Here is a 15,741-nt window from a genome sequence, read left to right on the forward strand (position 1 = left end):
GTATTCAAAAAATGACGAGTTTATTATTGTGCGGATTGGAAGTGCATGAAATGACATGTTTACTGGACAAAGTGTACTATATATCAAGTGTTTTCCGTGGAGTATATCTCTAAAACCAGTTAGAAAATTGTTTTACTACCTTAATTTTTTTTATTATTTATTTAATGGAGAAAAATTTATTGTTGTGCGTCATAAAGTGCTAATATCTGCTATAAGTAGCATACCCACCAGAATTTTTTTCATACCATTAACAAAGTTGTAGCTGAAAACAACCGTAAACGAAATTAATGCTCAAATATTGGTTAAATGGTATTAAAATCTGCGGTAATTTCGGCATATAGGCTAACGATAAAAATGTATCTCATCGAAATAATGACCTTTGACTTCTCATATCTTTCGACAAAAGCCGCTTCAACTAATTTGGCGTCGATTTAGTCCAGTTCGTTCTTCTGTCGGGCTCGAGCACATGAGAACGGATCAATCGGACTTTAAGTCATATTGGTCCATTCCTTTTTCCCACAAGACTACAAAATATTTCCCTAAAATGGTGCGCAGAATAACTCTCGAAGGTCCAAATCGATTTCTTCGAGACATAAATTAGGCTCGAATATGGATTATATCGGTTCACTCCTTCACACAAAATTTCACCGAAACTTTGAACATCCTAAAATTACTTCCAGACATACATATGTATATCAAGTACCAAGAGAGTTTATATGCGACAACATCTTCGGATACCTCCCTCACAAAATTTCAACATATGTAAGTGCAATTTATAGGCTGTTCGAGAATCCATTGGACATTTTGACCAATGCTACTGCTTGCGGTCTTGGTTATAGCGATGTTCTATTTTTCGTGGTAAGTCCATGCTTCCTGACATAACGGTTCAAAAGCTCTGAATCTTACCATGACCAACTAAAATAACGGCTTGACAATCTAACTATCAAAAGGAATGACTTCCAAAATAAGGTCCACTTTAAAAATGGACCATTCTTTCATGTATCTTCTTCTCAAAAGTGCAAAACTTTTGCGCTCTTATCGAAGTCAAACTTATGAGCTCAGCATAAGCATTTAATCGCAACGCCCACAATCTTGAAGTTTTATACCCAAATGTTTCGATATTTTTGTCGGAAAGTTTATATATACTTCCAAAAAAGCCACGAAATTCTGAAACTCTCTGACTACACAATTTATAGGACAACAATTTTGGTTATGAAGCCCGTATTCTATCTGTCTATTGATATAAGTATCAACTCACACAAGCTGTCGGCAAACCCGACTGATACTTTTTTACTTGTTTTCGAGAAAACAAAAGTTATGAATTTTCATACGTTTGCCTCCACTGTGCCGACAGAAGTCATAGTCCTTGGAAAGTTTTAAATGTCATCGAGTTCATAAACATCTAAATTTGAGTCTAAAATTAAAATACTTATAATTTCGGTAATTACCGATTTTTTCGGTAAGTTAGCGACGAATAAAAAGCAGTCGTAAAGTTATACCTATAGTAAGACTGTTTTCAATTTTTATTGAAATTTTCATATATAATTTTGCGTTGAAATTTTACCGATTTTTGTCGGTAACTCAAAAAATGTGTTAGACAATCGCACTACTGATGGAGTTTTCGACTTAACCTATTTTGTCAGGACTTAGCTAAAATTTTGCCGAGACAGACTGTTGATTTCGTAGTATCAAACAGTACTGCGAGTAGAATTCGGAGTCTATGAGTCGTAGTTGATTTCGCTCGACTCCTGATAAAAATGTTTTCTCTTTTTTCTAAATGCCTGGTCCAGAACCTGCAAAAATCTACACATTTTTACTACTAAAAATGGGTCGATTCGTGCGGTACTGGAACAGACCATAAATGTAATTTTCTGAATTTTTTAGTTGGATTGTACGGACTCTATCACTTCTGGTAAAATAGTAAAGTTTTGGTGTTTTTATAACATAAAAGAATATTATTTTCTAACAATAGTTCGGTACAAGTCCAATCTGTACTCGCGGATTCGATTTATTCTTTTTTTGGAGTTATTTATTCCAATTAATTAATGGTATACAAATAACATTAATAGGTGTTTAGATAGATCGATCTTCTTATCAGAATCAGTCCTCGTGGTAAAAATGTGTTAAATTGATAACTTAATAAGGCAAAGTAAGACAAAACTTTTTTTAATGGGACTGAAGTTAATGTGGGATATATGGATATGTAGAGGAAGAAATACTGAAAATCTTTGAAATATAAAGACTACTCGTAATTTATTATACTCTGTTCCAAATTTCAAAGTTATATCTAAAATATTGTAAACTCTCTCTATTGAAACTATATACTTTGTATCAATATTTCGTATAAAATTTACTAAAAACCCTTTAAAATAGCTTTATGTAACGCTACACAACATTTTTTTAATTTCATAATTTTTGGTCAAGTTGGGACGTAGCAACCGATTTGGTCCAAACTTTGGATCTCTAAATATTGTCGAAACTTAGTTTATGTTCAAATTTGGGGCCTATCTGTCCAATCCTTGTGGTACCACCCACCCAAATGTTCAACATTTTTGTGTGGTTAAGGGTCTGTTCGAGGATCCTTTAGACATTTTTACCAAAGGTATCTATCTATCTATCGATATCCCCGCAAACTTTTGGGCTTTGGTCCTATCTATACTTTTGTCGGTTCATACAACTAACATTTTGAAACCCCCCCTAAATACATAAGTTTTTTTTTTGGGAAAAAAATATTTCAATCCATACAGACTGAGGGCAAAGCCGATTGATACTTTTTTTCTTGTTTTTTAATTTTTTTGGCCGATTTTTGGGCTAAAAATGGTCCAGTTTTTTTGTTAAAATCGGAATTTTGACTTTTTGAAAATTCTGTCTGGCTTAAAGAAACGATTATTAGGTTCTGAAACCGTGAAACAACATATCGTCGGTGTCATGCTTAAGTGTTCCATATGCCATTTTTGACATTTTGAGATAAAGGTACTTTACAAAGTTTTGAACCATGCTATTTCAGATTATTTGGTCGGTTTTTCTCTATCTCTTATAGTTTCTGAGATATTTAGATGCCAGTATGTTCCATATCCGCATTGTGACCCAAAAAATCTTGTCGTTTTGTTCCACATCCTTGCGTATGGAACAAAACAACTTTGAACTTTTTAGTTCCATATCCATATCAATTGGCGTATGGAACAAAAAGAGACAAAAACGAATTGTTCCGCATCAAAAATGATGGCGTTTGGAACAAAAAATTTTAAATTTTTGCCGAGTTACGAATAATGTGGCGTTAGAACAAATTGTTCTAAAAAGGAATTGGTTTAAAAACTGAAGAATAATAGTTTCTAAATCCAAATATTTTTGAATATTGTATTGTTATATGAAAACGAAAATTTATCAATCGTTTAAACAAAAAATTCCTAGTTTAAAGACAAAATTTTGATGTAAGTCCACAAAAATACACGTAAAAACGTCCATTCGACTTGAAGCTAGTGTGGACACCGACTACAAAAATGGTAATTTAAGAAAAACGCGTTTTATGTTACCTTAGAAATGCAAAATTTCATTCCGTTTTGTCCGATCGAATTTTTTACCGCAAAAAAATAGTGATAAGTGTAGGCAATCCCTTAAATAAATGTTAAGGAAACCTTATTGTATTTATATGAGAAAAATAAACGTTTCATTTAAAGTCCTGATTTTTAAACTCCAAACACGATTGATAAAAAGTGTTTTGGTTGAAATGTGACAAAACGTGTTCCATGTGACACAAACTGCCAAAAACATGAAAAAAAGATTCCATGGAACAATTCAGTAACATTTTGCAATTATAAAAATTGGCCATAACTTCCAGACTATCACAGATATCTGACTAAAATAAACTACTGATATATTCTATGAGTTTAGTTAAATATAACTGAGCTCTTAAAGTATTGGATTATTGCACCAGGTAGCCATTTACCACAAAACTGTGCAATATTTTTCAACAACAAAATTCCAAAGGTAGTTTAAGATGTGCTCTTTCATAGGAATAAAAGACCCTGTAGGAAGTGTGGGGTCATGTGTTGACATGTCGCCACTTTGTCTACTAATATGGTGACAAAGTCAACACTTTGTCACCAGGTTGTCAACTATTGATACCTTTACCTTAATAAGAAGAAGCATTGTGTATATTGACAGATGATAGCCCAACGAAGCATCTTTTTTTAATTTTCTTAATTGTTTGGCGTAAAATAATTTTTGCGGTTGGTGAAAAACAGTGTTTTTGTAGAAATCAATAAAATATCGTGAAAACTTAAAGCATATAATTCCAATAACAAGTATGAGCAAAAGAAAATATAAGAGACATGTGAAAAATAAACAATTCTATAGCAAAGTACGAATTCTGAGGCGACTAACAACATTTGTGGTGAAATTTCGACAATTGGACATTATGTGGAACCTTTAGAGAAGATTGTGGAGCCTGATGTATATATTGTCCCGTCTCGCTGAAAATGCTGAATGCAAATAAATATAATACAATGTTGAAGAATTATTTGGCAAAAATCGATTGTGAGATTTTTCCAATGTTATACAGTTGTAATAGGCAAGCAAATTTAATAACATATTTTTTATTTATGTTTATTTATACGTTTATTCTTTTCAATTCCTAGATATTATATCAACATTCAGCGAAACGTTAAGTGCAACAGAATAAGAACTATTTTAAGCAGACAAGTCATTGGTGCGACTTGGCCAAGAAAATAAAACGAAAACGTTTTTTATTAGTTATATGTTAAAATAAAATGTTTAAGCAGCCTTGAAAACATTGTCTTTATTTACTAATGTTTACTTATGTGGATTCTTTGGCTTAGCCATTTAAAAAGATAAAAATACTGTAATACGCAATTTGAACATTTTAGCATTTTCAATATTATTTGTTTTATTCTTTAATGAAATATAGTATTGAAACAAATGTGTAGCTTCATATTCTTTCTTATTAAACGTACTATATAGCTGTTTTATCTATGAAAAGTTCCAAACAAGCTAAAAAAATTAATATTGAAAATCTGGTACTATTGACTCACCACCTCCAATGTCTATACTGACTCACTACCTCCATTGTCTATACTGACTTACTACCTCCAATGTCTATACTGACTCACTACCTCCAATGTCAACACATGGTTCCTCAGGAACTACTGACTTACTATTGACATACTAGTTCCATTGTCAGTACTGACTTTCGAATGGCACGTTCATACAAAATGTCTATAGGAAATTACATTAGTTGTCTACAGTTTGTCAGTAGTACTGTAGACAATGTCAGTAGTAAGTCAGTATAGATTCACTATTGACATTTCCTACAGGGGATTTACCTAAAAATATTGGTAATTTTCTCAGAAAAAATTATGAAAATTGAGTTTGAGTTTGGTCAGCACAGCTAGGGATAATCCCTTAATGAATATTTTCCTAGGCTTCACAGCCCAATAAACTTGGATTTTTATTAGAGAACTAGCAAAGTGCCCTCAACTTCGTATGCGGAAAGGATATACAAAATATAAACAATATATAATATGGGAATTGCAAACACTGAAAATGTTGTTGCACTAATACCAATTTTAATCAATATTTATTATTATTTTAGTACTGTACGATTCTCCAAAATATCAGCCGTACCTCACCCTTACACATTAACATCGAGATCAACGTTGCACACCAATACTCACCCTAACTCCGAAAAATACAGATTCCAGCACTGTCCCTACACCCAAAAAACAAACTGAGTACCATTAAGTACTTTTCGTTTACTTATGGTACGTATTTCGACGACATATTTCAACCATACGCTGACATTAATACAAAATAATTACAGTAATCGTAATTCTAAATCTCAAGATTCCAGCTGTATCCTTTTGTCCAATTCCTAATTGTACCAAACACATTATTATTTCGTACTCTTCGTATCAACAAGTAAGATTTTCCAAAACTACCTCAATCCTTCACTTTAACAGTAATCTTAATTCCAAATTTCAGGATTCCAGCTCTATCCGTTAAAACAAATCCAAATTGTACCAAATTTAGAACAATTTAGAACTTCCGTACCCAGGATTCCAACTTTATCCGTTCACCCAAATCCCCATTGTACCAAATCGAGTACCATTTAGTACTTTTCGTACACTCATAATTCCAAAAAGCCTTTAGTACATCTCTCTTACTCTATCCATTCACCCAAATCCAAACTCTACTAAATTTAGTACCATTTAGTACTTTTCGTACCCATAAGTATTTCCAAAACTTCCACAATCCTTCTAAACTCCACCAGTAATCTCAATTCCAAATTTAGAGATTCCAGCTCTATCCGTTCACCCAAATCAATATTGTACCAAATTTAGTACCATTTAGTACATAAGAACGAGTTTTCAAAACTACCTCAATCCTACACTCCACCAATAATCCCAATTCCAAATTTCGAGATTCAGCTGTATCCGTTCACCCAAATCCCCATTGTACCAAATTTAGTACCATTTAGTACCTTTCGCACACATAAGGATGCTTTTAGAAGCACCACTTTCCAACCTTGATTTCCGTAGCAAATTCTATGATTCTACCTATATCCGTTCAAAATATACAATTGGTACTAAATTTTATAAATTTGAGTACTTTTCGTACACTTAGTACACCCTACATTCTTACAGTAATCTTAATTCAAAGCTTCAGGTTTCAAGCTCTATTCGTTCGCCCAAATCGAAGTTGTACCAAATTTAGTACCAATTAGTCTTTTCCGACCCTATAAGTACGAATTTCTAACACTACCACAATCATACACTTCAAAAGTAATCTTAATTCCAAATTTCAGGATTCCAGCTCTATTCGTTCACCCAAATCCCCATTGTACCAAATTTAGTACCATTTTTTAACTTTTCGTTCCCATAAGTACGATTTTCCAAAACTATTTAAATCCTACACTCCAACAGAAATCTCATTTCCACATTTCAGGATTCCAGCTTTATCCGTTCACCCAAATCCCCATTGTACCAAATTGAGTACCATTTAGTACTTTTCGTACACTCATAATTTCCAAAAACCCTTTAGTACATATCTCTTGCTCTATCCATTCACCCAAATCCAAACTGTACTAAATTTAGTACCATTTAGTACTTTTCGCACCCATATGTACGAATTTCCAAAACTTCCACAATCCTAAACTCCACCAGTAATCTCAATTCCAAATTTCAGGATTCCAGCTCTATCCGTTCACCCAAATCCCCATTGTACCAAATTTAGTACCATTTAGTTCTTTTCGTACACTCGCAGTTTCCAAAAAAACCTTTAGTACATCTCTCTTCCTCTTCATCAGTGACCCTCAGTCTAATTTTGAGGAATCGAGCTCTATCCGTTCCCCCAAATCCAAACTGTACTATATTCAGTACCATTTAGTACTTTTCGAACCCATAAGTACGAATTTTCAAAACTTCCACAATCCTAAACTCCACCAGTAATCTCAATTCCAAGTTTCGAGATTCCAGCTCTATCCGTTCACCAAAATCCCATTGTACCAAATTTAGTACCATTTAGTACTTTTCATACACATAAGTACGAATTTCTTAACTTCCCCAATCGTACACTCCAACAGTAATCTCAATTCCAAATTTCACGATTCCAGCTCTACACGTTCACCCAAATCCCTATTGTACCCAATTTAGTACCACTTAATACTTTTCTTACACATAAGTACGAACTTACAAAACTACCCTCATATCTCAATCCTACACTTCAACAGTAATCTTAATTCCAAATTTCAGGTTTCCAGCTCTATCCGTTCACCCAAATCCAAATTGTACCAAACTTAGTACCATTTAGTACTTTTCGTACATATAAGTATGAATTTTCCAAACCATCTCCTTTTTGAAACACCACTTCTCAACCTTGATTTCCATACCAAATTCCATGATTCTAGCTATATCCGTTCAAAATATACAATTTGTACTAAATGTTGCAAATTTTAGAACTTTTCGTACACTTATAGGTCGAATTTCCAAAAACCCTTTGGTACCTCTAACTATCAATCAGTTACCTTCATTCCAAATTTCAGAATTCTAGCTCTTCCCGTTTTTTTAATACAAAGGGTACCATATTTAGTACCTTTTAGAACTTTTCGTACTCTTCTAGGCCGAATTTCCAAAAACCCAGCCCTATCTCACGCCTACACCCCAACAGCAACCCTCACCCAAAATTTCAAGATTCTGAGCTCTTTTATGTATATAGATATTTTTTAACGTCCCTCTGAAATGGATTTCCATCTTATAAAAACCTAAATTCTGAGGGCATACATATTTATTTTGGTTCACAGCAATTCCAATTCAATAGAGACAAATACATTTCAATATTTTCCAATGTTACAATTTTTTATTTATTTTTTTTTATTTATTCATCGTATTCTGTAATACAAAAAACCTTATAGGCCATAAGCATATTACAATAGATTTACATATATCAATTCAAATAACCCTTAATCTAAATTATTTCTACATTTGTATAAACAGCATCAACTTACAACATACTACCTGAACAGCAAATATAAAGAACCCTTCAGTTAGCAATGAATGAACTAATTTTGAAAGAATGTTATCAACTTATTCCGGTATTGATTACAACTATAACTAAATAACTTTAATTCTGGAGGTAAATCATTCCACAAATGGGCAATACTTATAACATAGGAGTTATCATAAATAGAAGAATGGCTAAGAGGAATATAGAGTAACCGATTTCTTTGCGAATGTAAAAAGCTAAATCTCTGCGCTAAATGTAAAGGCTTTTGAGTTTTCCAAACTTTGTAATATAATAGTAAATTCCTTACTTTTAAATAGTTGGTAAATGAACATGTTAAAAACATTTTAACATAGGGTGTGATATGGTTGTACTGATAAATAATATTTCCTTCTTGGCTCTCTAATATATTAAAACGTTTCACCATATAAACATATCTTACAATTTTGTTAACAAGCACTCTTATCTTATCGTGATTCGCCGCTGAGGTACATAAATATACCTCCATGCTGAAGCTCACTTGTGACATAAGTAATGCATGAGCAATAATATACCTAACATGGCAGGGCAAGAACGAGTTAAGAGAGTAAAGTCTCTTTAGCGTGAAACACACCTTAGAATATATGTTATTTACATGGTAATCAAAACTCAGTTTGGAATCTAGAATAACTCCTAGGATCTTGATTCTGTCGACTAAAGATACCTCGCTACCGTACATCTCTACCGCAATGGTTTCAGTATGTCTAGAATCGAATCTTACTACCTTAGATTTCGATACATTTAGTAGAAAATTGTTGCTTGAAACCCAATATTGAATTTGGGACATAATTTCATTCACTGATTGTTGTAAATGATCGACCGATTTATGGTGAAAAATAATTTGAATATCGTCTGCAAAGGCGTACATAGAACATATTTCCGTTTCAAATCTGTCAAAAATGTCATTCAAGTACATGGTAAACAGCAGAGGTCCCAAAACGGACCCCTGAGCCACGCCAGATTTAATAAACCGTGTACTGGAGTCCCTTTCTTTAAAAGTAACAAATTGCCTTCTCCCTTCCAAGTAAGATCTCAACAATGAACATGCAGAATTGGAGAAATTATACATAGTTCTTAATTTGTGTACCAATAATCTATGACTCACACGATCAAAGGCTTTGGATAAATCCAATGACACTAAAATACAAATCTCCCCCTTGTCTACATACTCTCTAATTGCTTCTGTTATTCCCAGAAGTGAAGCAGGCACACTACAGCCATTGCGAAATCCTGTCTGATGATCATTCAGCAGATTGGATTGATGTAAATATGCCGAAATTTGCGACTTAATGACATGCTCAAAAACTTTCCCAATTATTGGTAGCATACTTATTGGCCTCAAATTTTCACATTCAAAAGAGTTCTCGGACTTCGGTATGGGTATCACCCTTGCCACCTTCCAGTTCATTGGAAACTTGGAAGTGGTAATAATAAAATTAAATAAATTCAAAATATGTCCACTTAAAAGAGGGAAAATTATTTTAAAAAATTTTAATGGAAGTCCATCTACACCACTAGCATTTGACTTGATTTTTGCAAATGCACAATTAAGGTCGTTTATATCTATACAGGAAAACATTAAATTGCCGTCAAAGTCACTAGGCCATATACTATCATTGTCCGTACTAATATCATCAGCTAAGCCATCCACAAAAAAATTATTTATTTCCTCAGCATCAATGTTAGTCATTCCTTCAGATATGTCAGAGTCCATTTCGTTCCGTAATCTCTTCCAAATTTCCTTTGGGGATAAGTTTTCAAAAGTAATTGTGGAGTGAAGTCTTTTTATTCTCAGTAACGTTTTCTTGGCCTTATTTCTATATTTGCAGAAAACCCTCCACTTTGCAGCAGTAGGGTCCGTGATATATGCCTTGTATGCAATATCCCTTAACGAATTTGCGAAGACAATCTCCCTGCTCCGTAACCAGCTGGAAGAGTTTTTCTTTACCTTTACTTCAGAAATAGGTACTGAGTTTAATAGTTCCCGCATAAGGTTTTCCAAAAATGACGCCTTAAAATCCACATCAATGGAGGCATAAAAAGGGCTGAAGTCGTGTTCCATTATTGATGTTGATAATACATTCAAGTCCATCGCAGAATAGTTTCTGAATCGAATATATTTATTTAACATTTCTCTAGGTTGAGGTGAGAATGCGAAAACACCATAGATAAAACTATGATTCGAATTTAAAAATGGGCATTGAAACTGTCCCATGGAACTTTCGCGGGCACATCCCGATAACAAAAAGTAATCGATAAGAGAAGTAGTATTGTACCGAAGGTCGGTATGAGTGGGCACATAATTGTGTCTTACAGAAAAATTCAATCTGGTGCAGAGTGAGCGAACACATGCCGCTTTAGCAGAATTAAAAAGGTTATTATTAAAGTCCCCAACCAGAATTGTATCCACGTATCTCACTATAAAATCCCCTATAGCTGTCTCAAACGCATCCATATTACCATTAGGAAGATACACAACTCCAACTAACAAAGAGGATTGACCATACGCTATTTCTATTAATATATTCTCACAATCTCCTACGATGGTATTTTTTAAGATAACTTTATATTTGATAGATTTTGATATATATAGGCCTACGCCACCTGCACGGCCAACAGTACGGTCATTTCTGATAAATGTGTAACCGGGTATATTCACAGTTGCACTAGGAACGACAGGTTTCAACCATGTCTCCGTGACAGCAACAATATCAAAACTAGACTCAGTAACAAACTTTCTAAACTCATCAAATTTTGTTGAGTATAATGTAGGTCTTATACTCTGCACATTGCAATGCGCTACTTTGAGTCCACCTCTTAAATTACTTACAATCGACTTAGCTTCTAAACCACTGCTAACTACTGGGCCTATATTTATATTAGAAGTAGACATATTTGATGAAAAATTTTATAAATTGAAGCTGTTTATACAAAAATGAACTTATATCTAAAATAGTGAACGCTTTTGTAACTAACATTTTTACAACTTTTGTCTACCAAATTTCATTCAATAATCCTATTCAAAATAAACAAACTTATGAACTGAATATTAAATTTAGATATTGTGTTTAATTCCAATTTGCTCTACAACAAGTTGAAATAAAGTGTTCTGCAGGCAGAGAATAATCAAAACAATAAAAATAACGAAAAATCATATATATTAATAAGATGTATGTAAAAACAAATTTTATAAAAAAACTGCGCCTACAGTGTAAAATAATTATGAATTTATCTTGTTTGTATAAATTAATAGACATAGTATAATATTCTCAAACATTCGGCAACCTTATTAAGTATTAAGAGTTTAGCTGCAAAAATCATTATTGATCTCATATTATTGACTGTTATAGAGATGACAGGTAAAGAGAACAGTCACAAATGTATAACAGTTTTAGAAAAATAACAACAAGATTCGGAGAGCGTTGATCAAATGCAAATTTGTTATACAATCTATTTATTTTTTGGCGAGAGAGAGAGGCACATAAAATGAAAAAGAAATACTTTAACAACTTTTTGGCAACAACAATTCTAACATTAATTTGTTGTTGTTTCTTATTAAGGAGAGATATAAAAAATATGTTAAGAATTCTCTCCGTCAATAGGCATGCATAATTAAGAAAATGCAATAAAAACAAAAATGAAATATAAAGAGGGACGAAGAATAATGATTTAAACAGAAAAAAATAAAACATTCCCTTTTTATCATAATTACATTATTAACTCTATGAATAAGCAAAATTTTAAGTTGTATGGAATATTTTCATAAATTCAAAAGTATTAACATATTAAAACAATTAAATGCGTAAGTCTTCATATTTGTCAACTAGGCTGAATAAATCCAACGTCTGTTGAGGGCCTTCATTACAGGTTAGAATTACGCGAGGTACATCTCCATTGCGAAACTTAAAGTTGGTTATGCGTTTTTCACGCTTTAACTTGCGACATAAAAAGCATAATTTATTGGCCATTGGAGTGAGATGGTCGCTAAGAAAGACTCTGACATCGATATCATCTATATTTGACGGATTTCCTGCTTCACCATTCATATTATCAAAAACCAAGACATCTTTTAGTTTTAGATCACGCTTCTTGAAATAATTTCTCATTAGAGAATCTCTGACGTTAATCGATTGGAATTTAACCAGCACTTCAGTGTCACTTTTTATGCTTATACATTGATTTATTCCATCTTCCGTTAGGGTAATATCATAAAATTTGGCAATATTCAAGATACATTTTGTAAGATTCGGTGTTTTCTTTGGAAGTCCAGTTACAATTATATCTGCACGGTTTAAGCGTTTATAAAGAGCATTTTGAGACCTTTCAAGCTCCATTAGTTTACTGGTAGTTCCTTTATCAACTTGTTTAACGAATTCGTAACAATGAGATACGTCGGATTTAATATTTTTTATCTCAACAAGAAGATCACGTTGCAGTTTGGATACTAAGCCATCAAACTTAACCTCCAAATTTTTAATAGCAAGACTTATGTGGGCTTCCGTGGATGATCGGTGTTCGGCCAGCTTTTGATCAAAATTCGAATTAATTTCTTTAATTCCTTGTTTTAATAATGCAGAAAAGTCCATTGAATCACTTTTTGTTGATTTAGATTCAGATGAGGTGGGCTTTGCTGAACCTTTAGCGGGCATGTTTATTATTATTTTTTTTTTTGCTTGTTTTCTTTTTGGTCTTTGCTTTGTTTTTGTTTAACAACACTTTTGACAGTCTTTAGTGCAGCTGTACACGTGAGAGTTTCTTTTGTTGAATTATACAGCTAATTGCGTTTAAATCTTTAAACTTTTACGCTCTGACACTTTGTTTTTTATAGGATTTATGACACGAGCAATTTTTAGCTAATACATAAGTTTAATTTTAATTTAAATAGGAATTATTGACCGACACTCTTTTTTACATCATTCCCATGACAGGGTTACCAGATATGTAAAAACAAAAAAAAAAACAATTTACTTTTTATTCGATTTTATGATAATTTAATTAAACAACACTATAAAAATACATGAAAAAATCAGAAGGAGACTACTTGGTATGGGTGAAGATTTTTACACGTGGCACACTTGATACTTAAACCATTTTGAACATGATTTCAAGAAATGTCAAAGTCCACTCGATTTTCATTTTCTTAGCTCTGGATAATATCGGCAAATACTTTGTCCTCCATTAGAATCTGCTTGCATTTACTTATCCACTGTATTTCCAGGACAAAATTTCTAGAACTTGGGTGTGGAATCTTCGTTAATACACAGTTTCGATATTTATAGTAAGTTAACTTTCGAATCATTTTGTAAACGTACGAACCCACAGGAATTATGATTTCTGGTTGTAACAATTCTACTTCTTCTTTATTTGCATATCCGTTGTTCGGATGTTAAGCGATCATACATTTTGTTACATTCTTATTGGAAATATTTATTTTATGTGGAAAGCGATAGTTGTCTGTTTTTAGCTGCTGTAAGAAGATTCTACATGTTCTTGTAATGGGGCCTCTTCCATTATTGTCATTGTTTCCTTGGGTATTTTTTCAGCCAAAGATTCAAATGACACATTATATCCATTGTTGCCAACAAATACCAAAGGGCAGAAGTTGTGCACGAAACAATTTATAAAGAAACGATTTATGAAATCTTCTTCGTCTTCGAAAATTGATTTAATCAAATTCCAAAAACGTGTACTACTTATTTCTTCATCATCTTCTAGTGAATCCAAACCGGTTACTGGTATATTCGGATACAGCATTGGAGGGTTGTGAATAGCACCACGTAACTGCATTCGATCTCTTACCGTGACAATATCGCCAAAGGGAATCTAAAATTTATTTAAATTAGGAATAAAAATGTATTGCAATATTTTTTCTTCTTTTGAACATACTCCAGTTTGTAGTGATCCATAGCGTGAAGGATTCATTCCAACAAATACAATCTTCTTGGGTCCATTTAAATACTTTTCCAAAAAGTTGCGGTAAATTTCGCCAGCATACTCCAGGGGATGATATGTATATATGTATCTATAGATGGGATTGCATGGAAATGGTGGTGTTCGTTGCCTCAAAGTTTCGTTCAACGCTTTGGAGCACACATAAAATAGCTCCCAACGCGGTTGACCTTCCTGGCTGCCTTCCATTATAAGACTATGCGATGTTACTTTGTGTTGTTGTTACTTTTGTATGAACAATATTTTTTCAATTTATTACGATTCATACCCGAAGAGGTACATATATCATAGCTAACATATGCATAGAGCAGGGACGCACACATATTTACGGTACGGTGACTACGGCGCCATTGGCTGTCCAATGGGAAATTGCTGGCTGCAATGCTCTGAGTGCAAATGTGGCTGGACGGCAAATATCGTCGATGTCTAAACAGTGTATTATTTTAATGAAACAAATTATGGACCACATCCCCAGTTTGTATTATCTCGCTTATATTGGTTATTGTGGTTCGACCAAAAAATCGGGAAGGCCGGATTTGTTTGTTTATTGGTGCAAGGTTTACAAGTTTTAGAAAGTATTCACTGTACAAAAAAAAAAAAAATTAAAATTGTTAAACTTCGAATGTAGCCGATTCTGGAATGAATGTTGCTGAATAATAATTACAGTGCAATCGGATTTAATTTTTTTACATTCAATTCAAATAATATCCAATTATAAATAAGTAAAGACGTGCATTGAACAAACAATAAGTAATGATTGTTTTCAGTATTATATTAAAATTCAGAGACGGTTATACGATTGCGAACCTGGTAACAACAAAATTTACAAAGACAACCAATGATGCCCCAGTAGAAGCTGTATGAAATTACACACACACACATAGGTTCCTCCAACATCATGAAAGGGAAGAGAGAGAGACTTCTCTCTATCAATAAGTGCAGGCCGATTCATATTGGCTTACTGAAATGGACCAATGCAATTGCTATCGCCGAGTCCGTGTGGCGGGTCTTGTGACCCCCCCAGTTGAAGACCCCAATAAAGGCAATTTTTCATAAGTTTTTTCCTAAAAAAAAAACTAAAAAAACACAACATTTTTTGCCTTTTTATAGAAGAACACAAGGTCTTCTTAAGGTCTTCTTTTAGAAAGCTACAAGGTCTTCCTGTAGTAGACCGCAAGGTCTTCTTATAGTAGACCACAAAGTCTTCTTATAGTAGACCACAAGGTCTTCTTATAG

The 15,741-nt window shown here is 33.3% G+C and overlaps 1 protein-coding gene across 1 annotated transcript; it reads right to left on the reverse strand.

The window, feature by feature from the left end:
• Positions 1 to 13,524: 13,524 nt before the first annotated feature.
• Positions 13,525 to 15,087, reverse strand: LOC141404575 (single-strand selective monofunctional uracil-DNA glycosylase-like). Its single transcript, XM_073988034.1, has 2 exons — positions 14,443 to 15,087; positions 13,525 to 14,379 (listed from the first exon to the last, which is right to left on the reverse strand). Exons 1-2 carry the CDS (start codon positions 14,692 to 14,694, stop codon positions 14,017 to 14,019), a joined length of 615 nt encoding a protein of 204 aa, XP_073844135.1. The 5' UTR covers positions 14,695 to 15,087; the 3' UTR covers positions 13,525 to 14,016.
• Positions 15,088 to 15,741: the final 654 nt, after the last annotated feature.

Source organism: Musca autumnalis, unplaced genomic scaffold (genome assembly GCF_047663935.1).
Source record: "Musca autumnalis isolate F117 unplaced genomic scaffold, ASM4766393v1 scaffold_45, whole genome shotgun sequence".
In the NCBI taxonomy this organism is placed as follows: Eukaryota; Metazoa; Arthropoda; class Insecta; order Diptera; family Muscidae; genus Musca; species Musca autumnalis.

What these genes read in the sequence shown, in the direction of transcription:
- LOC141404575 (XM_073988034.1), bottom strand. Translation starts at nt 14,694, where the DNA reads ATGGAAGGCAGCCAGGAAGGTCAACCGCGTTGGGAGCTATTTTATGTG. An exon ending in ATGGATCACTACAAACTGGA is followed by an intron (nt 14,380 to 14,442) that starts GTATGTTCAAAA and finishes AATAAATTTTAG; the next exon opens with ATTCCCTTTGGCGATATTGT.